General features: G+C 42.7%; 1 protein-coding gene across 3 annotated transcripts in view; it reads left to right on the top strand.

The window, feature by feature from the left end:
• The window catches only part of scap (SREBF chaperone), a 306,453-nt gene that overhangs the window by 166,144 nt on the left and 116,748 nt on the right, over positions 1-23,561 (top strand). For all 3 annotated transcript variants that reach the window (XM_068031444.1, XM_068031446.1, XM_068031447.1), the window contains 6 exons: positions 176-396; positions 1,943-2,048; positions 9,115-9,287; positions 10,341-10,467; positions 15,116-15,228; positions 22,319-22,413. In XM_068031444.1, coding sequence (XP_067887545.1) covers positions 176-396; positions 1,943-2,048; positions 9,115-9,287; positions 10,341-10,467; positions 15,116-15,228; positions 22,319-22,413 — 835 coding nt within the window. The remainder of the gene's footprint in view (positions 1-175; positions 397-1,942; positions 2,049-9,114; positions 9,288-10,340; positions 10,468-15,115; positions 15,229-22,318; positions 22,414-23,561) is intronic.

The raw sequence follows: 23,561 nt of genomic DNA, 5'->3' as shown, positions 1-23,561 counted from the left end.
AGACTTGATGGGCCAATAGGCCTCTTTCTGTGCTGTGCTGTTGTATGTTTCTATAAACAAAGCATTCACCCAAGTGCCACAAATCCTCATCAACGTCCAAACATGGTGTTGCTATAAGGAAAGATAGAATTTTTTGTGTGCTGGCTAGTAATATACATTCTTTCATCATTAACAGTGCTGCCACCAAAAGCCTAGAAAGTGTCTGTCTTCGGGTCACTGATCTACTCCCTGGATTAAAGAAGTTACAGAGTATACTTCCTGAACATGGCTGCCTCCTCATCTCTCCAGCTAACTTCTGGAAGAATGACCGTGATCACTTCGACTCTGACCCGGATATCATTCGCACTATTCACCAACATGAGCCGAAGACTCTCCAAACATCTGCTTCACTCAAAGGTAGCTTGGATTTTTGAATATGTGGTCTGCTCCTTCTTGGCTGCAAACATCCGTGACATCACTCCCAACTTCCCCAATTCCAGCATATACCCTCTTCTCTTCAAATGCTGCACATTTTTGTGTCTGCTCCCTTCTAATCGAGCCACGACCATCATCAGCAGAAACTTCAGTCTTTACCCCATTGATAGTGCCTTTGGTCACCTCTTAATATCACTGCTACTTCTTGATCATTGTCGATCACCCCCTACCCCCGCTCACAACACAGCAGCTATTTTTGTGCACAACAATGAGATAAATTGCCAATTAAGTATGGTAGTATTGGTTAAGGGGCAAAATGTAGGCCGGGGCCCCAGGAGGACTGAAAACAAGAAATGCTGGAACCACTCAGCAGGTCTGGCAGCATCTGTGGAAAGAGAAGCAGAGTTAACGTTTCGGGTCAGTGACCCTTCTTCGGAGCTGACAAATATTAGAAATGTCAAAGGTTACAAGCAAGTGAGGTGGGGTGGGGCAAGAGATAACAAAGGAGAAGGTGTAGATTGGACAAGGCCACATAGCTGACCAAAAAGTCATGGAGCAAAGGCAAACAATATGTTAATGGTGTGTTGAAAGACAAAGCATTAGTACAGATTAGGTGTTAACGGACTGACCCAGGAGAACTTCCTGCTCATTTTTTGCATGGATCTTTAATGTCTATCTGTATAATTAGATAGGCAGAAGGGAACTTGCTTTGAAGTTGCAAATAAATGTCTCTTATGCACTTTTATGCCAAAGTAGTATGTTGAGGTTTAGAGTGAGACTGAAAGTCAATGCCAAAAGTTCAGTGTTATGCTGCCACTGTCACTATTATTATACATTTGACTATCATAAAAAATTTGATTTCTGTTGTTGACCCATTTGTATAAATGGCAATGTGACTGCCCTGAGTGTGAAACCTGCTTGTTAGATGTTGAGAAAGCCTTGGACTATTCTGATGATTTGAAGGTCAAGTCTCTATTTCTGAGCCAAACAGACCAACAAGATTCCAGGTTTGATCCCCAGTCTGCACTGAATTAGCTGCTGTTAGAGCAATGATATGGCATATGGATTTGGAGGGAAGAAATGGGACAGGTTTCCCTGCTCCTGACCATTATTGAGCAAACCCTAGTGGAAGGTGCCATGTATGTGCAACGTGTAAGGATAGATTCTAGCACAATGGAATAACTTTCTAACCCTCACTGTTGTTTCATACATGAATGACTCCCTCAGTGAGGTATGAGAGGGTAAATATCACCTCGGAATTCACTGAAGTATTAGCTTCAGCAGAGGATAGAGAGGTGAAACTAGAGGAGAAGAATGAGAAACATTTGAAGGGCCTAGGCCTATAGCTCAGGACAGTACAAAGTTGGAAAAGTTAGGACAGAAAATGAGATATTGAAGAAATTACTATTAAGTTAGGCTATGGAGTAGAAGACCATATATTACACTGTTTAACAACATTGTCTGTTAGAATGTGTTGCACTTCTGAACAGTAGAATAGCGAATTAATACTTTTAATTAATGTGAATAGATTTGCTGTTTGGAGTTCCTGGGAAGCACAGTGGTGTCAACCTATACAATCGCAAAAGGCTTGTATCCTATGCTGTCACTATCATCCTACAGGAGTACCACTCAAGGTGAGATCTTTATTTAAAGGTTGAGAGAACTGAGACTGATTTTCCAGTCCTGCCAAAATTCAGTCCAGAATAATTATGTGCAGAAGTGAGGTAAATTAGCTGTATGCACTTTTCTGTTAAATATTTGAAAAATTATTTACACTTTTCCATGCAGTTTTGACCTTTTACAGACTTTGCTTAATTGGGGGGAGAGGAAATTGGAAGATTCATACATTGGGTGAAATTTGAAGGGTTCTGGCCACTTAAAATGACCACAAGGTAGGACACAGAGACCAGACAGACAAAGATTCCTAGAGGCTTTGGAAAGGTTCAAAAGTCATTTTCACTGATTGGCAGTCTTTCCCAAAGCTGTAGGGAAAACGCATGAACTAAGTGCAAGATAACAATGAACATAGGAGCAGGAGTAGGACATTCAGCCCATCGAGCCTGCTCAGCCATTCAATATGATCATACCTGATCATCCACTTCAATGCCTTTTTCCTACAGTATCCTCATATCCCCTTATGTCATTTGTATTTAGAAATCTGTCAATCTCTACTTTAAACATACTCAATGGCTAAGCTTCCACAGCCCTCTGGGGTTGAGAATTCCAAAGATTCACAACCCGCTGAGTAAAGAAATTTCTCCTCATCTCTGTCCTAAGTGGCTTCCCCCTTACTTTGAAATTATTTCCCCTGGTTCTAGACTCCCCAACCAGGGGAAACATCTTAGCTGAATCTACCCTGTCTATCCCTTTAAGTATTTTGTAAGTTTCAATGAGATCACCTCTCATTCTTCGAAACTCGAGAGAATACAGGCCCAGTTTCCCCAATCTCTCTTCATAGGATAGTCCTGCCATCCCGGGAACAAGTCTGGTGAACCTTCATTGCGCTCCCTCTATGACAATAATATCCTTCCTAAGGTAAGGGGACCAAAACTGCACACAGTACTCCAGGTGCAGTCTAACCAAGTTTTTATACAATTGAAGCAAGATTTCACTGCTCCTTTACTGAAATCCTCTTGTGATAAGGGCTAACATACCATTAGCTTTCCTAATTGCTTGCTGCACCTGCATGTTAGCTTTCAGTGACTTATTGACCAGGACACCCAGGTCCCTTTGTATATCTACATTTTCTAATCTCTTCCATATAAGAAATACTCTGCACATCTGTTCCTCCTACCAAAGTGCATAACCTCACATTTTTCCACATTATATTCCATCTGCCACATTCTTGCCCACTCACTAAGTCTTTCCAAATCCCCTTGACGCCGCTTTGCATCTTCCTCACAACACACGTTCTCACCTAGTTTGTGTCCTCCGCAATCTTGGAAATACTACATTTGGTCCCCACGTCCAAATCATTGCTATATATTGAAGTAAGTGAAGTAAAAGGAAACCCAATGTGGAGATATGAAACATAGGAACAAGAGTGGGCTATTTAGCTCTTGAGCCTGTTCCGCCATTCAATTAGATCATGGTTGATCTGTATCTTAACTCCATCAACTTGCCTTAGTTCTGTAACTGTTAATACCTTTGCCTAACAAAAATATGTCAACCTCAATTTTGAAAATTTTATTTGGCCTAATCTCCACAACTTCTTGAGGGAGAGTGTTTCAGATTTCCACTGCGCTTTGTGTGAAAGTGTTTTTGACATCATCCCTAAATGACCTAGCCATAATTTTAAGTTTGTGTGCTCTTGTTCTGGACTCTGTCATCAGGCAAAATAGTTCCTCTGTATCTACACGATCAAATACTTGAATCATCTTGCACATCTTAATTAGATCGCCCCTTAATCTTCTAAATTCAAAGAAATAAAGCCTAGTCTATACAACCTGTCTTCATAATTGTAACAGTTTTAGCCCTGGTATCATTCTGGTGAATCTGCGCTGCAATCCCTGCATGGCCAGCGTATCTACTGAATTGCAGTGCCTAGAACTGAATGAAGTCTTTGCTCGAGTCGCTCTGAACAGGCTCCAGAAGCTGGCCGAGCGCGTCTACCCTGAGGCACAGTGTGGCTTTCGTGCAGAGAGATCGACTATTGACATGCTGTTCTCCCTTCGTCAGATACAGGAGAAATGCCGTGAACAACAGATGCCCCTCTACATTGCTTTCATTGATCTCACCAAAGCCTTTGACCTCGTCAGCAGACGTGGTCTCTTCAGACTACTAGAAAAGATCGGATGTCCACCAAAGCTACTAAGTATCATCACCTCATTCCATGACAATATGAAAGGCACAATTCAACATGGTGGCTCCTCATCAGAGCCCTTTCCCATCCTGAGTGGTGTGAAACAGGGCTGTGTTCTCGCACCCACACTTTTTGGGATTTTCTTCTCCCTGCTGCTTTCACATGCATTCAAATCCTCTGAAGAAGGAATTTTCCTCCACACAAGATCAGGGGGCAGGTTGTTCAACCTTGCCCGTCTAAGAGCGAAGTCCAAAGTACGGAAAGTCCTCATCAGAGAACTCCTCTTTGCTGACGATGCTGCTTTAATATCTCACACTGAAGAATGCCTGCAGAGTCTCATCGACAGGTTTGCGTCTGCCTGCAATGAATTTGGCCTAACCATCAGCCTCAAGAAAACGAACATCATGGGGCAGGATGTCAGAAATGCTCCATCCATCAATATTGGCGACCACGCTCTGGAAGTGGTTCAAGAGTTCACCTACCTAGGCTCAACTATCACCAGTAACCTGTCTCTAGATGCAGAAATCAACAAGCGCATGGGTAAGGCTTCCACTGCTATGTCCAGACTGGCCAAGAGAGTGTGGGAAAATGGCGCACTGACACGGAACACAAAAGTCCGAGTGTATCAGGCCTGTGTCCTCAGTACCTTGCTCTACGGCAGCGAGGCCTGGACAACGTATGCCAGCCAAGAGCGACGTCTCAATTCATTCCATCTTCGCTGCCTTCGGAGAATACTTGGCATCAGGTGGCAGGACTATATCTCCAACACAGAAGTCCTTGAAGCGGCCAACACCCCCAGCTTATACACACTACTGAGTCAGCGGCGCTTGAGATGGCTTGGCCATGTGAGCCGCATGGAAGATGGCAGGATCCCCAAAGACACATTGTACAGCGAGCTCGCCACTGGTATCAGACCCACCGGCCGTCCATGTCTCCGTTATAAAGACGTCTGCAAACGTGACTTGAAATCGTGTGACATTGATCACAAGTCGTGGGAGTCAGTTGCCAGCATTCGCCAGAGCTGGCGGGCAGCCATAAAGACAGGGCTAAATTGTGGCGAGTCGAAGAGACTTAGTAGTTGGCAGGAAAAAAGACAGAGGCGCAAGGGGAGAGCCAACTGTGCAACAGCCCCAACAAACAAATTTCTCTGCAGCACCTGTGGAAGAGCCTGTCACTCCAGAATTGGCCTTTATAGCCACTCCAGGCGCTGCTTCACAAACCACTGACCACCTCCAGGCGCGTATCCATTGTCTCTCGAGATAAGGAGGCCCAAAAGAAAAAAAAAGAAAGAACTGAATGCAGTACTTCAGATGGGGTCTAACCAGAGCTCTGTACAGCTGTAACATAGCTTCCACCATTTTATATTCCAGCCCTGTTGAGATAAAGACCAGCATTCCACTAACTTATTAAATTATTTATGTTCTTGTCCACCAGCTTTCTGTATTTCTTCCCCTAAAATATCTCTGCTCATCCATAGTTCCTAGCTACTCATCATTTAGAAAATACTTTGATGTATCTTTCTTTCGTCCTAAGTGAATGGCCTCACTCTTTCCCACAAGTAACATTTGTGTCACATAAGTGCCAGTCAATGACCATCTCAAACAAGAGGGAATCTAACCATCTGTTCAACGGCATTACCTTCGCTGAATTTCTCACTATCAACATCCTTGACGTTACCATTGACCAGAAACTGAACTGGACCAGCCACATAAAAATGCTATGGCTACAAGAGCAGGTCAGAGGCTGGGAATTCTGCAGTGAGTAACTCACCTCCTGTCTCCCCAATCTACCATCGACAAGGCACAAGTCAGGCGTGTGTTGGAATACTCTCCACCTGCCTGGATGGGTGCAGCTCCAACAACACTCAAGAAACCTGACACCATCCAGGACAAAGCAGTCTGCTTGATTTGGCACCCCATCCACCACCTTCAGCATTCACTTCCTTCACCACCGATGCACAGTGGCAGCAGTGTGTACCATCTACAAATCTACAAGATGCACTGCAGCAACGCGCCAGGGCTCCTTCAACAGCACCTTCCAGACCCACGACCTCTACCACCTAGAAAGACAAGGGCAACAGATGCATGGGAACACCAGAAGCTGCAAGTTTCCCTCCAAGTCATACACTATCCTCACTTGGAAGTATATCGCCATTCCTTCAGTGTTGCTGAGTCAAAGTCCCGGAACTCCCTTCCTAACAGCACTGTTGGTATACCTACTCTGCAAGGATTGCAGCAGTTCAAGAAGGTAGCTCACCACCACCTTCTTCAGGGCAATTCGGGATGAGCAATAAATACTGGCCTAGCCAGCGACTCCCACATCCCACGACGAATAAACAAAAAATTGAACTCCCATCTGCTGCAGTTTTTCCCACTCACTTTATCTATTAATGTTGCTTTACAACTTTCTGCTCCCATCTAGACTGTTTATTGTTCCATCTAATTTATCGTCATCAATTACTTAGATATACAACTCTCTATTACTTCATCTAAGTCAGTTATAGAACTAATGAAAATATGAGGCCCCAGTCCAGATCCCTGGGTTATACCATCAGTCACATCCTGACAACTTGAGTACCTACCCATTATCCCTACACTGTGTCTCCTACCTCCAATCCAATTCCGTTTCCAAGCCAATAGGTTACCGACAATTTCATGTACTCTTGTTTTTGTTAACAGTCTCTTATATGGGACCTTGTGAAATTCTTTCTGGAAGTTCATATAAATACTATGCATACATACTCCCTTATCTACTACTACATTAGTTGCTTCAAAAAATTCAAGCAGGTTTGTTAGTCATAACTTACTCTTGCTCTCTCTGATCAACTAATATTTTCCAAATGCTCAGTCATTCTGTCCCTAAAAACAAGTTTTGCAAAGAAGTAACCGTAGCTCAGTACCAAGCATGCTATTTTATGACTGACACTGAGATGGGTGCAAAGCGGTTGCTCTGTCTGGCACTCCGCAGTACATAGTACAGCATACTTGGAGTGAAAAATGGACACTTTTAGTGTCATCTAAGGTGTGGAGTTTGGCTGCAGGTCAGATTAAAAGATGTACAACAAATACACTACTGACTCGCTGATGAATTGGAGCCTACGCGCAGACAGAGTTCCTTGGGCAAATCCACGGCTTTACATATGGGGTAGTAACAGTGGGTGGGTAAATACTCTGTTGTGGTGCAGCCTCACCTGGTTGACATCTGTCAATTGCTCCTGCTGTTCCTTCAGAAACCACAAGTAAGGGGGAGGGAGCTCCCATGGGGAAATCGATATGCACATAACAAAAAAAATGCAGTGCCACAAAGTTGATGCAAATGTTTATGACCAGTTATGTGCAAACAATACAAGAAAAGCAAGAGTTTTAAAAAAAATAACTTCAAAATACTCTCATACTGCTCCATTCTGTCTTATGCTGTCAATAGCACAAATACTAGCAAACTGCGTTTCTGTGAATGAATGGACCGCTTAATGTGAACACTAAGAAATTGCATTCATGGTGAAATTATCATAATTTTGGTATAATGTGCAGGTGTTTCAGCACCATCCTACCAGTGTATTAGATGTGATTTTAATAAAAGAATTAATACTTTTGGTAGTTTATTAATATTTTCCCGTCCTGCTCTCGTGGATGGAACATTTCCGAGGATGATCTCAAGCCAGTCTTCCATAACATAAGAAATAGGAGCAGGAGTAGGCCATTTGGCTCTTGGAGCTTCATGACTGATATTCTACTTCAATTCCACCTTCCCACCTGATCCCCTTATCCCTCGATTCCCTCAGAGTCCAATAATCTGTTTCTGACTTGAATATACTCAGCGATTGAGCATCCAGAGCTCTCTCGGGTAGAGAATTCCAAAGATTCACAAACTTTTAAGTGAAGGGATTTTCGTCTCGTCTCCACTCAAACTGGCCTACTCTTGGTCTGAGACTGTGAACCCTAGTTGCAGACCTTCAATCAACAACACTAAAACAGTTTGTGTAAACATTATCAAATTGCTGTTCGTCGCAGTTTGCTGTGTGCATGCTGGCTGCCACGTTTCCAACATTACAACAAAGACTACACTTCAAAATTACTGCATTGGCTGTAAAGCGCTTTGAGACGTCCGTTGTTCGTGACCGTCTTTCTTTCTTTTCCCCAGCCGGGGAAACACCCTCCAAGCATCAACCCTATTAAGTCCTTTAATAGTTTTATATTTTTCAAAGAGATCACCTCTCATTGTTCTAAACCCTAGGGAATGGAGGCCGAGTCTACTCAATCTCTTCTCATAGGATAAACCCCTCATCTCAGGAATTAGTCCAGTGAACCTTTGCAGTGACTCTGAGGCAATTATTTCCTTCCTTAGTTTTTACAATATTTTTGGGGCTGCAGGATTAATTTTGTGCAACTAAGAATAGCGATTGTTAATGGTGTGCAATAGAACTTTTCCCACTTCGCATCCAGTTCAGGCTGTCCAAGGTTAGGTCTAATGTAGGCTAGATTCAAGGTAAATATTTGCCCTGGTAATGCATTGACACCCGATACCTCAGAAGTACAGTCCCTAATGTTCTGTGTGACATTTCCATTTCCCACATCAACTATACTGTGTCAGATTTACTTTACTTGTGACCCTTGTGCTCATTAGGTCGAGAAGGCTTAACCTATCAATATGTAAAATTATAATTAAAGGGTAATATTCTAAATTTCTGCATCGCAAATGTCCTCAGTTATTTTCCATGTTCTCCCTCTCAAAAAAGTTTCTATTGTTAATAAACTTAAGATCTTTAAAAGGTGTTGCTTTTCAGTGGCTGCTGCAGGCTGCAGAATAAAATAATGAATGCTCACTGCAATATAGTAAGTGTCCTTTCTTCCATGAAAGGTGTTCTAAACTACAATCTTGCATATTTTGTCTCTTTTCAGATTCCTAAACAGTCTCCGATTGAGGTTGAAGCAGCTTCACCCGAGTGTGAACAGCACACTGAGAGAAGATCAGATAGTCCATGTCCATTTTAAAGAAGAGATAGGCATTGCCGAGTTGATTCCTCTAGTCACCACGTACATCATTCTTTTTGCATACATTTACTTCTCTACCAGTAAGTTGTAATTTGGAATCTATTGGGAGAATCCAATTAGCCTTTTCTTTCTGCACTTCCAATTCTTATTCTCCTCCATTGTATGGTACCGTAGCTGTCACTAGTGGAATACAGCAATGAGCCACCACCCTAATTATGGTAATGACTCCATCCCTCCAATGGGGTATTGAATCTGCGTCTCTGACCAGGCGTAGCTGAGGGTCTTGCTCCACTGTGCTTCTGCCAGCAGAGCAGGGACCCAGGAATTTTGGGCACTTAGAATCTAATAATGGAAAATTTAAAAATGACCTTCAGGAAGTAAATGAAGTAGAGTATCACTGCAATTTCAGTATAGCACCATGTTCCCAAAACTTTCACATCCAGCGGTAAGTATCTTGAAATTTTTGTGAATCTCTATAATAACTGGTTCCATGGCAATGTATGAGACTGACTGCCTGATTTTTTTTTTCTTCTCTCCAATTCCTACTGTAATTAGGTTAGTTGAGTTGAGTAACATAGTGCATAGGGGATTGTAGGTGGAGATCTGCTTTTCCCTGATGCAGTAGACTGGAGCTTCAGTGCGTTATATCTTCCTCTACCTCCTATTCTAAGAATAACAAAGTCAGAATGAGACGAAGCATTTGGCCCGCCGAGCCAGCTCCATCTAAAGTCCCCTTATGTTATTTTATCACAGATCCCTTTCCAGTGCCACTTATTGATCCCCTCCTATAACTTCTTTCCCCTCCCTCCTTTGAAAAACAAGCCAAGTAGTTTTTGTACTTTTATACATCCTTAATCTCCCTTTTCAACAGAAATCAATTCAGCTCCCTTTAAAGTGCCAATTGATCCTGAATCGGTTTTTCCTAACCTTACTCCAACATTTGTGAGTTTTTTCGATGTCATCTAGTTCTCTGTTCATTCTAGAAGTTAAATAATTTACCTAATAGTTTAAATTTTGTAAAAACCTGCATCATATCTCCCTTGCTATTCTTTTCTTCAATAAAAGAATGCTTTGTTTAATTCATCTTTTTCGTTTGTTTCAATCTCTTTGTCTGATGTGTTGTAACTTTACAGGGAAGATTGACATGGTGAAATCAAAATGGGGTCTTGCACTTGCAGCAGTGGCAACTGTTCTGAGCTCCCTCCTTATGTCGGTCGGTTTGTGCACACTTTTTGGCCTTACACCTACTTTGAATGGAGGGTAAGTGTCAATTAAGAGTCTGAATTTAGTGTTAACATAAGCTCCTTTTATATTGGTTTAGCATAGAGTTAATACTGCCAACTTCTAACATGTCAGAATTGCACAGCCAGTGACAAATACAAAAGTAAACATGCAAGATTCACTAAGATTATTGGCAGGGAACTCATTATTTTGGTCTTCTTGCTAAAGTTCCAGCAGCTTTAACAATTTTGGAGATAATGGTGTGGGGACAAAAGAGAAGTCATTGCTGGGGAAGCTCTGGCTACGATTAGATAGGTAAGAGTGGAACCAACCACTGAGCTGGGCAATGGAGGAAAGGCGCTAGAGGAGGATGATCTAGTCAACTGAAAGGACGATAATATAATATCCTCCACAGTCTCAAAAGATGTTATTTCTGACTTCGATTAGGTTTGTGGAGCTATGGTACAGATGGAAACATGGAGCTGCAGGAAAGATAGGTACAAATTTGAGAGGAAAGTGAGGTTTGAGATCGAGTCATATAATTATACAGCACAGAAACAGGCCCTTTGGCCCACAGTGTCTGCGCCGGCTATCAAGCCTATCTATTCTAATCCCATTTTCCAGCACTTGGCTTTGTATGCTATGGCGTTTCAAGTGCTCATCTCAATACTTCTTAAATGTTGTGAGGGTTCCTGCCTCTACTACCCCTTCAGGCAGTGTGTTCCAGATTCCAACCACCCTCTGGGTGAAAAACTTTTTCCTCAAATTCCCTCTAAACCTCCTGCCCCTTATCTTAAATCTATGCCCCCTAGTTATTGACCCCTCCACTAAGGGAAAAAGTTTCTTCCTATCTGACCTATCTATGCCCCTCATAATTTTGTATGGGTAGTACTTTGAAGGGACAGAGTGGTCAAAGGTGTGTCATTTTGAGGACAGGGTGATGACAGTGACTTTGAAAGGGAGTGGAACAGTGAAGAGTGTAAATCATTTACAATGTCAGCTAGCATAAGGGCCAGGAAGGGAAGTTGTGTGGTCAGTAGTTTAATATGAAGGAGTTCAAGGTAGCAGGAGGTGAATCTCATTTTGTATGGATTACTTGCTCTATTTTGCTGTTATGCTTTTACACACGTTCAATCAGTTAATTATTTAGAGTGAAGTTACTGAGCCTGCTTGTGAAATATTGTTCTACATATCACAACACTGGCCGGAATTTTACATTGGGTGGCAGGCCTCTCCCACCAGCTGAAAAGTGGCAAACCCGCCTCCGCCAGGCCTGGGGAGCCACGCTGGGACTATTTGTTCCCCAGGCCCTTAATTGGTCTTGGGCGGGACTTCCACCTCCTTGAGGCAGAAAGTCCTGTCAAATGGAGCTACCAGCCAATCAGAGGACTGGCAGCTGTTAGTCCCAGCAGCATCATCGGGGAGGAGCAGTGGCCACTTCTGGGACCACATTCAGCCATCGAAGGCAAGAGGAAGAACGGCCCTGGAACTCTCATAAGTTTTTGGGGCCTCACCGGGGGTCAGTCGGTTGGAGGGAGTCATTTAGGGAGAGGTAAGGGGAGGGGGTCATTTAGGGAGGGGAGTGGAGTGTTGGGGGCAGTTGGGGCCCGCAAGAAGGCTGCCTGGTTTTACCAGATGAGGTTCTTGGGGCCTTTGCCATCCAGCACCTACTGTAATATACCAGTGGTGGCAGGAGGAGGCCCTTAAGGGCCTTGATTGGCCTGGGGCAGGCTGTTTCTCGACTCCGCCGCCCACGTAAAATTGCAGCAGGGACAGGAGAGGGTCAGCAACGACTCCCCCCTCCCTCCGCCTCCCACTCAATTTTACGCCGCCCCCCCTGTTGGGGTAGTAAAATTCCAGCCACCAACACTTGTAAAAAGATGCTGTCACAGGTTTCGCTTTTTGCTGATGGGCCACACATCTAAAACGTGTCCCTGACGAAAATCAGCAGGTCTGGCTGAAGTGATTTATGACTTCAACCCCTGATAGGGACTAAACTAAATCAGGCGTTCATCCCTATGAATCTCCCTTAATTAAGTTCAAACCAGACAAATTCTTATAGATGCTTATTTTGGTCCAAAGAATTGAGCTAGTTTTCCCTCAAAGAAAGAAAACGAACAGAGAATATTACCATCTTTAGTTTAGCCTATTTTTAAAATAATTATGACTAAGTCATAAATATTACAGATTTTATAAGGGTCTGGGAAACTCTCTCCAATACGTAACTCTCCACTCAGAGACAGAGAGGGGGTTCTTGTAGTTGTATACAGAATACTACATGAGACGGTTTATTAACTTTTATATAGTTATTAAAGAATTGAACAGGCAATACATTTTTAAGTGGATAAGTATATCAGAATATCAAATTTTACTCAGGGATGTAACACATCATCTCATTTCTAAAATAGAATCTAAAAGTTTAACCCTGCTAATGTTATAGCAAAATAATTCCACAAGTAAGCCATAGGGTGAGACGTATTGATGAAGCAGTCAACACTTCTAATTTTTGCTTCAGAAACTCTCATGTTTATACTGTTTCGAAGATATCATCTGACCTTTTAGCATATAGGTGTTACCTTTGTGTGTTTTCCTGCTCTTTAAATCCATATTTGGTGGTATCATTAATTGACATCTCCACTTAATGTTTTACGGTAATTCCCCTGCTGTTGAAGTTGTGAGCATTTATCTGGCCAAATGTTTATAATTGTGTTTACTTGACATCTGTTCCTGTAAGTACTATTTCATTTTATTATCTATAATTGCCCTTTTTATGGTACCTTGTAACAACCTTTTTGAGTCGATCTGTCTACATTTTACCAACACTATCAATTAAGTTCATTGCTGCCTTTTACTGATGTCACACAGGATGTTTCAGTGTGAGTTTATCCTCCAAGTGCCTGGCAACAGAAACGCTGAAATGGATTTCCCAGCTTACAAGATGTTTCTGGTTCACATTCTATTGTAACAGGGACTTTGAAAGAACTTGAAATTTCTAACTCTACCTTCTGAAAGGGGAATTTCAGTGAATCTTGAAAACTGACCATTTATTCAATCTTTAATTCTAAAAGGTATAATATATTAACTATATCTAAATTCTGCCTAATTATAGAAACATAGAAAATAGGAGCAGGAATAGGCCATTCGGCCCTTCGAGTCTGCTCCATTATGATCATGGATGATCATCCAACTCGGTAACATGTTCCCGCTTTCTCCCCATATCCTTTGATCCCTTTTGCTCCAAGAGCTATATTTAAAACCTCCTTGAAAACATACAATATTTTGGCCTCAACTGCTTTCTGTGGTAGCGAATTCCACAGACTCACCACTCTCTGGATGAAGTAATTTCTCCTCATCTCAGTCCTGAAAGGTTTACCCCATATCCTTAGACTATGACCCTTGGTTCTGGACTCCCCCACCATCAGGAACATCCTTCCTGCATCTACCCTGTCAAGTCCTGTTAGAATTTTATAGGTTTCTATGAGATCCCCCCTCACTCTTCTGAACTCCAACAAATATAATCCTAACCGACTCGATCTCTCCTCATACGTCAGTCCCGCCATCCCAGGAATCAGTCTGGTAAACCTTTGCTGCATTCCCTCTAGAGCAAGAACATCCTTCCTCAGATAAGGAGACCAAAACTGCACACAATATTCCAGGTGTGGCCTCACCAAGGCCCTGTATAATTGCAGCAAGATATCCCTGCTCCTGTACTCGAATCCTCTTGCTATGAAGGCCAACATACCATTTGCCTTTTTTACCACCTGTTACACCTGCATGCTTACCTTCAGCAACTGGTGTACGAGAACACCCAGGTCTTGTTGCATATTCCCCTCTCTCAGTTTATAGCCGTTCAGATAATCTGCCTTCCTGTTAATATATATTGTGAATAACTGGGGCCCTAGCACCAATCCCTGCAGTATCCCACTAGTCACTGCCTGCCATTCGGAAAAAAACCCATTTATTCCTACTCTTTGTTTCCTGACTGCCAACCAATTTTCTATCCATTGCAATACACTACCCCCAATCCCATGCACTTTAATTTTACACGCTAATCTCTTCTGTTGGACATGTTTCATCATATGGCAGCATCTGTGGACAGAGAAACAGAGTTAGTGTTTCAGGGCGATGAACCCACGACAGTACTGGGAGTACTTAGAGATGTAACAATTTTTAAGTGATTCAATGTGAGTGGGGGGAGTGGAGGAGGGACCAAAAAGGTAGGTCCTTGATGGGGTGGAAGGCAGGAGAGAATAAATGGCAAAAGGAATGATGATGCAAGGCAACATTGTAATAGACAAGTAAAGAAACAAAAAGATCTGTCCAGAGGAGGTGTAAATGGGAAAAGCAGTCTTATCACCAATAATTGTTGTCCATGAGCAAAAAAAAAAGTGGGGGCACAGGTTATGATCTGTAATTGTTGAAGTCAGTGTTGAATCAGGAAGGCTGTGAAGTGTCTTGTCAAAAGATTGAAGTGCTGTTCCTCAAGGTTGCATTAATCTGCATTGGAACAGTGCAGGAGGCTGAGGACGAAAAAGTTAGAGTGGGGCAGAGAATTAAAATGACAGGCGGAAGCTCGGGATCACGCTTGCGGACTGAACAGAGGTGTTCCACAAAGCGGCCACCCACTCTGCATTTAGTTTCCCCAGTGCAGTTTTTAATTTCCATGTTTGTTTTTTGCTTTTCAAAGTGAGATCTTTCCGTACCTGGTTGTGGTCATTGGTCTGGAGAATGTGCTTGTTCTCACTAAGTCGGTTGTCTCTACACCTGTAGACCTTGAAGTCAAACTACGAATAGCACAAGGTAAAAGAAGAATACTTTTACTATTTAAAGTTACATATGTCCTTTTTCACTCCTCCGCAACTACCACCATCATCTTTTCCAAGTAACTTTTCCCCTTCTGGATCCATAAATTTCAAGGTGGTCATTTGCTGCCAGTTTTCTCCTCTTCTTGTTTAGTGCAAATAAAAAAACAAAACAAAATATGAAATCTGCAACTACACAGCAGTAACTGATGATGAAAAGAGAGATGGTTTGAAGTTTTAGATGGAATCCTTTGTTAGTTCTAATTTAAGCTTCCCACTCAAAACATTAGGCTATTATTGAAATAAAAAACAGAAAATGCCAGAAATACTCAGCAGAATCAGGCAGCAGCAGCAGCATCTTTGGAGAGAGAAACAGAGTTAAGGTCGATGACCTTTCATCGGAACTACTTATTGCCTAAACTTTTGTGTATGGCCAACATTTTCAGCTTTTCATGTTCATGAGTTCTTTACCCCAACCGGCACAGACTGCTGGCAAACAGATCTAGTGAAACCTTATTCTGGGAAAGTCTTTATGAATACATTATTCAGAAGAAAATGATGAAATTAAGCAAATGGCTGGTGAGCTGTTAATAAAGTATAGCACTGAACTATATTGGGAATTTTGGTGAGATGTCAGATCAAACAAATTTGCAGACAAAAAGTTAATAAAGAGTTAAAATTACATAAATCAAAGAATATCGAGGCCAAGTTGATAGCAGTGATAAGTATGTGTATTATAGTTAAGCATAGAATTGTCTTCTGCAGTAAAATTTCAGCTGTACTATAAGGTCAGTAGGTTTGTACAGATGTTTAAAAATGGGTTTATTTCCTCACACTTTTAATGTTGCCACCTGGATTTTCAGGAGCAGGGTCTGCACGAGCAATAATTGCAGCTGCAACCCTCTTACCATTCAGTTTCCCAATGCAAGCCCCCACTGGGCCATATGAACAAGAATAAAGAACAGTACAGCACAAGAACAGGCCATTCGGCCCTCCAAGCCTGCGCCGATCTTGATGCCTGCCTAAACTAAACCTTCTGCACTTCCGGGGACCGTATCCCTCTATTCCCATCCTATTCATATATTTGTCAAGATGCCTCTTAAACGTCATTATCGTACCTGTTTCCACCACCTCCCCCGGCAGCAGGTTCCAGGCACTCGCCGCCCTCTGTGTAAAGAACTTGCCTCGCACATCCCCTCTAAACTTTGCGCCTCTCACCTTAAACCTATGTCCCCTAGTAAGTGACTCTTCCACCCTGGGAAAAAGCTTCTGACTATCCACTCTGTCCATGCCGCTCATAACTTTGTAAATCTCTATCATGTCACCCCTCCACCTCCGTCGTTCCAGTGAAAACAATCCGAGTTTATCCAACCTCTCCTCATAGCTAATACCCTCCAGACCAGGCAACATCCTGATAAACCTCTTCTGTACCCTCTCCAAAGCCTCCACGTCCTTCTGGTAGAGTGACCAGAATTGCACGCAATATTCTAAGTGTGGCCGAACTAAAGTTCTGCACAGCTGCAGCATGACTTGCCAATTTTTATACTCTATGCCCCGACCGATGAAGGCAAGCATGCCGTATGCCTTCTTGACTACCTTATCCACCTGCGTTGCCACTTTCAGTGACCTGTGGACCTGTACGCCCAGATCTCTCTGCCTGTCAATACTCCTAAGGGTTCTGCCATTTATTGTATACTTCCCACCTGCATTAGATCTTCCAAAATGCAATACCTCACATTTGTCCGGATTACATTCCATCTGCCATTTCTCCGCCCAAGTCTCCAACCGATCTATATCCTGCTGTATCCTCTGACAATCGTCATCACTGTCCACAACTCCACCAACCTTTGTGTCGTCCGCAAACTTACTAATCAGACCAGCTACATTTTCCTCCAAATCATTTATATATTCTACAAAGAGCAAAGGTCCCAGCACTGATCCCTGCGGAACACCACTAGTCACATCCCTCCATTCAGAAAAGCACCCTTCCACAGCTACCCTCTGTCTTCTATGACAGAGCCAGTTCTGTATCCATCTTGCTAGCTCACCTCTGATCCCGTGTGACTTCACCTTTCGTCTGCCATGAGGGACCTTGTTAAAGGCTTTACTGAAGTCCATATAGATTACATCCACTGCCCTTCCTTCATCAATCATCTTTGTCACTTCCTCAAAAAACTCAATCACATTAGTGAGACACGACCTCCCCTTCACAAAACCATGCTGCCTCTCGCTAATAAGTTTGTTTGTTTCCAAATGGGAGTAAATCCTTTCCCGAAGAATCCACTCTCATAATTTCCCTGCCACTGATGTTAGGCTCACCGGCCTATAATCCAGGAAATTATCCTGGATTATCCTTGCTACCCTTCTTAAACAAAGGAACAACATTGGCTATTCTCCAGTCCTCTGGGACCTCACCTGTAGCCAATGAGGATGCAAAGATTTCTGTCAAGGCCCCAGCAATTTCTTCCCTTGCCTCCCTTAGTATTCTGGGGTACATCCCATCAGGCCCTGGGGACTTATCTACCTTAATGCTTTGCAAGACACCCAACACCACCTCCTTTTTGATAATGAGATGACTGAGACTATCTACATTCCCTTCCATATGCTCATCATCCACCAAGTCCTTCTCTTTGGTGAATACTGATGCAAAGTACTCATTTAGTACCTCACCCATTTCCTCTGGCTCCACACATAGATTCCCTTCTCTGTCCTTGAGTGGGCCAACCCTTTCCCGAGTTACCCTCTTGCTCTTTATATATGTATAAAAAGCCTTGGGATTATCCTTAATCCTGTTTGCCAATGACTTTTCATGACCCCTTTTATCCCTCCTGACTCCTTGCTTCAGTTCCTTTCTACTGTCTTTATATTCCTCAAGGGATTCGTCTATTCCTAGCCTGCCAGCCCTTTCGAATGCTTCCTTTTTCTTTTTGACTAGGCTCACAATATCCCGCGTAATCCAAGGTTCCCGAAACTTGCCAAACGTATCCTTCTTCCTCACAGGAACATGCTGGTCCTGGATTCTAATCAGCTGACATTTGAAAGACTCCCACATGTCAGATGTTGATTTACCCTCAAACAGCCGCCCCCAATCTAAATTCTTCAGTTCCTGCCTAATATTGTTACAATTAGCCTTCCCCCATTTACCTCCTTCACCCGAGGACTACTCTTATCCTTATCCATAAGTACCTGAAAACTTATGGAATTATGGTCACTGTTCCCGAAATGCTCCCCTACTGAAACTTCGACCACCTGGTCGGGCTCATTCCCCAATACCAGGTCCAGTACGGCCCCATCCCTAGTTGGACTATCTACATATTGTTTCAAGAAGCCCTCCTGGATGCTCCTGACAAATTCTGCCCTATCTCAGCCCCCAGCACTAAGTGAGTCCCAGTCAATATAGGGGAAGTTAAAATCACCCACCACTACCACTGTTACCTTTACATCTGTCTAATCCAGTGGCCTAATCCACCAAATTCAGGCACGGCATGACTGGATAAATACAGTACTCTCTGGGTGTGATGCACCTGTCCAGGTCTGGGGCAGAAAGTGGGCCCAGAAAACCTATTGTCTTCATGGGGCTAGTCATAAAAGTAGTTAAGAGAATTTCCCCTCTCCAAGGTTTTTCATTTACTCACTAACCTGAAGTATTTCTGAAATGTTTTGGTCTGATAACAAAACAAAGCCCAGAGCAAAAAAGTATTTGAGTCCATTATGTCTGCTTCATTTGGATTCATTGCATGATGATTTTACCAAATACTAGTCCTATTTGGCAATCTCCTAATTTAAGGAACACTAATCAAGAGTGCCAAGCCTGCTATACTTTCAGCACTCTACGAACTGCTTTGCCTGTGCTGGGATGAGGGAGCAGTACCACAGGACATGCGCGATGCCAATATCGTCACCCTCTATAAGAACAAGGGTGACTGCGGGGACTGCAACAACTACCGTGGAATCTCCCTGCTCAGTGGGGAAAGTCTTCACTCGAGTCGCTTTAAACAGGATCCAGAAGCTGGCTGAGCGTGTCTACCCTGAGGCACAGTGTGGCTTTCGAGCAGAGATCCACCATTGACATGCTGTTCTCCGTTCGCCAGCTACAGGAGAAATGCCGAGAACAACAGATGCCCCTCTACGTTGCTTTCATTGATTTCACCAAAGCCTTTGACCTCGTCAGCAGACGTGGTCTCTTCAGATTACTAGCAAAGATCAGATGTCCACCAAAGCTACTAAGTATCATCACCTCATTCCATGACAATATGAAAGGCACAATTCAATATAGCGGCACCTCATCAGACCCCTTTCCTATCCTGAGTGGTGTAAAACAGGGCTGTGTTCTCGCACCTACACTGTTTGGGATCATCTTCTCCCTGCTGTTCTCACGTGTTCAAGTCTTCAGAAGAAGGAATTTTTCTCCACACAAGATCAGATGGCAGGTTGTTCAACCTTGCCCGTCTAAGAGCGAAGGCCAAAGTACGGAAAGTCCTCATCAGGGAACTCCTCTTTGCTGATGATGCAGCATTAACATCCCACACAGAAGAATGTCTGCAGAGACTCATCGACAGGATTGCGGCTGCCTGCAATGAATTTGGCCTAACCATCAGCCTCAAGAAAACGAGCATCATGGGACAGGACGTCAGAAATGCTCCATCAATCAATATCAGCGACCACGCTCTGAAAGTGGTTCAAGAGTTCACCTACCTCGGCTCAACTATCACCAGTAACCTGTCTCTTGATGCAGAAATCAACAAGCGCATGGGAAAGGCTGCCACTGCTAGGTCCAGACTGGCCAAGAGAGTGTGGGAAAATGCCGCACAGACACTGAACACAAAGGTTCAAGTGTATCAAGCCTGTGTCCTCAGTACCTTGCTCTAAGGCAGTGAGGCCTGGACAACGTATGTCATCCAAGAGCCATGTCTCAATTCATTCCATCTTCATTGCCTCTGGAGAATCCTTGGCATCAGGTGGCAGGACCGTATCTCCAACACAGAAGTCCTCGAGGCGGCCAACATCCCCAGCATATACACCCTACTGAGCCAGCGGCGCTTGAGATGGCTTGGCCATGTGAGCCGCATGGAAGATGGCAGGATCCCCAAGGACACATTGTACAGCGAGCTGGTCACTGGTCTCAGACCCACCGGCTGTTCATGTCTCCGCTTTAAAGACGTCTGCAAACGGGACATGAAGTCCTGTGACATTGATCACAAGTCGTGGGAGTCAGTTGCTAGTGATCTCCAGAGCTAGGGGACAGCCATAAGTCGGGGCTAAAGTGTGGCGAGTCGCAGAGACTTAGCAGTTGGCAGGAAAAAAGACAAGCGCAAGGCAAGAGCCAATTTTATCTGCAGCGCCTGTGGAAGAGTCTGTCACTCTAGAATTGGCCTTTGTAGCTACTCCAGGCGCGGCTTCACAAACCACTGACCACCTCCAGGCGCTTAGCCATTGTCTGTCGAGACGAGGAGGCCAAAGAAGAAGAAGAACTTCCTTCCCTCATTTCCTCTGAAAAAAAATCAACTGTGCTGTAAATATCTCGATAACTATCAACCTCCTTTCCTACCAGATCCAGTTCTCTTCATCAATTGATTCCAAATCTGGAATCTGTCCCACATGAGTGCTATACTTTAGTGGAGTGGTAGAGGCATAATTTTTGTCTCTGACATTGCTAGAGGCTTGTGAAATTTTGCACTGCTGTTTTTTCTTTGTGGTTTTGCATGATGTGATGGTAAGTGCAGTGTTACAGACTTATGATGTTTGATGCAGGAACTTCTATATCTATCCTAAAAATAAAATACATTGCTTTTCAGTAACTGGAAAGACATGTGTTTCTGGGTTATAAATATTTACTGAAACCAGATTGTAATCTGAAATGGTGCAATGTGTTAATTGCAAATTGGTATATTATTAAGAGTAACTTGCTTTGTTGCTGTTCCTTTATTTGACCCCTGCTGGAACCTAAATGGTTATATGAATATGTTCGCTCAGTTTTGATTTTGGCTCATGGATTATAACCTTAGATGAATTATTTCACTGCTGTTTAGTTGCAGAGGTACTAAAGGAAATGACTTTGAAATAATGCCCTAACTCTACAGTATTTTAAGATTTTCACAAAAATGATTAAATTCAAATGTTTGCAACCTACTAATTTGGTGACTGGTTCAGTGACAAACTGGTGTATATTTAAATTTCCAAGTTTCTTTAGGTTTATTATCTCTGAATCATTCCATTTCATTGCTGTATTGTACCTACTCCAGAGTATCTCTCATATAAGCCATAAATGAATTCAGTCCCTATCATAAATATTGAAATAGCAATCATTTGATCTGCCCGATTAATTAAAACGTCCTTGTAACCAGACAAATTATCCTTTAAAATAAATCTATTAGTGATCCAACTTTACTGGATCATGTTTTTGCATTGGATTTCTTTGTGTGATTTGCGTGATCATGGTGAGCCTCATTTGATGAACAGCTAGATGCTATAATGAGAAGACTTTTGGGATAGTATTCTGGAAGGATTAAATCAAATGGGCTGAAGCCCCCCCCCCCCTTCCCCTCCAGCATTGGCAAATATCTTGGAACTTTAATAAGTGTTGGAGTTCTTTTTTTTTAAGTTAAGCAGTTCTTGGGATGTGGGTGATACTATAAAATTGCCTTTATTGGTCATCTCTAGTTGCTGTGAAAACTTGGTGTGAACTTGTCTTCTTCATAAATAATGTTTTTACAACGGAGTAGTTTGCTAAGTGACGTCAAAGGATGTTAAGAGCCAACTATGTAATGTGGGATTAGGGTAACATGCAGATGAGTGAGACAGTGATGGCGGTTTCCCTTCACTGAAGGAGATTTGCAGACCTTTTTTGTCATTCCTTGGCTGTCATGTTCATTTTTTTCTGGTCCCACATATTACCAGATAAGTTAAATTCATTTTCAAGGCTTGCGAACTCTTGATCTCTGGGTTTCTAGTTCAGTAGCGCGGGGGGTGGCGGAGCGGAATAAAAGCATTAAGCAGCAGGGTTTTGGTTATAAAAGCTAGGTGTACTCAAAAGTACTTTATATGTCCTTAACATTTTGGTAATAAGCCTGTGATTTATACTTTTCTAGGTTTAAGCAATGAAAGTTGGTCCATTGTGAAAAACATGGCTACTGAACTTGTTATCATACTGATTGGTTATTTTACCCTTGTTCCAGCTATTCAGGTATTTCTTTTGACTTGTCTTCATGTTAAAGTGAAACTGTTTTGATGCAGTATAAAAATATGTAAGATTTAGAAAACAATTTTCATGTAAACATAATCCTTGACTCATTGTGGCCTAGTGAACCTCCTACACTAGGAAGAACGTCAGGATCATTATTCTGTTGAATTTGTGGATTTCCTGATTGTGATCAGAGCACAGACTTGAAAACTAGCCATTTGGGTATTGTCAGATATACATTAAACACTGTGTAGCCATATATATTGTCACTAAAAAGCCATCATCCTTTTACTGATGTGTTGCTGCTTGTAGTGTACTCTATCCAGGCCAGATGGACTGTTGAACCAGGTGCATAACTGTTGCTAATTTTCTCTCCCTCCAAAGGCACAGACCAATTATAGCACCCTAACTTTAATAGACCAACTCACTACAGACCAGGGTTCAGACCTTACTTGTTTGCATGTATTATTCGGCATACCACATTAGGCGTCCTGGAATTTAAAAAAAAAACCAAATATTTTTGAAAATCTGATCTGTGTTGTACTCTGATTACAGGAGATGTGCACACATAACTGCAAATGATAGTCTGTGCATTTGAAGCGTAGAACAAGTGCTTTATAGACAGAAATGATGAGGTCACAACATTAGAAATGTTATGCATAGTTTTGGTAGCATACTACAACATTCCCTGAGTTAGCTGATTATACTGAGTTAGCTGATCTCAGTTAAAATAGCAGTTGAGGCACTGCAGTTGTTCTCAACCTCCCTGGCCTAAGTCGGAAAATCTGTCAAGCATCTGTGCTATTTTCTGTCCAGTGACCGCATCTGTAATGTGCGTGGGTAGACATCCAGTAGAGTTTAGATCAGATGCAGCAGCAATGCCTGTGCCCACTGTCAAATAGCCGACCAGAACTCACCAGAATTATGTGTGGAAGAAGGCAACTTCACAAGGTATTGTGGGTGCTGAAACTATATGCTGTACCCCAATGGAAAATCAGCTCCATTAAATGTACTTCATTTATCTAATAGTAGCTAGTGAGTGAGTACTGTGCCTTTGGCATCAACTGTACTCAGAAATATTTGTTTGTGTGTGTTACCCTTCTTACTCTAATATTGAAATTGAGAAGAAAATTGTTTTGAAAAAGAAAATG

The sequence above is a fragment of the Heterodontus francisci genome, chromosome 5 (genome assembly GCF_036365525.1).
Source record: "Heterodontus francisci isolate sHetFra1 chromosome 5, sHetFra1.hap1, whole genome shotgun sequence".
Taxonomy (NCBI): domain Eukaryota; kingdom Metazoa; phylum Chordata; class Chondrichthyes; order Heterodontiformes; family Heterodontidae; genus Heterodontus; species Heterodontus francisci.
The sequence above is the reverse complement of the archived record's forward strand: the minus strand, read 5'-3'. Positions and strand labels throughout refer to the sequence as shown.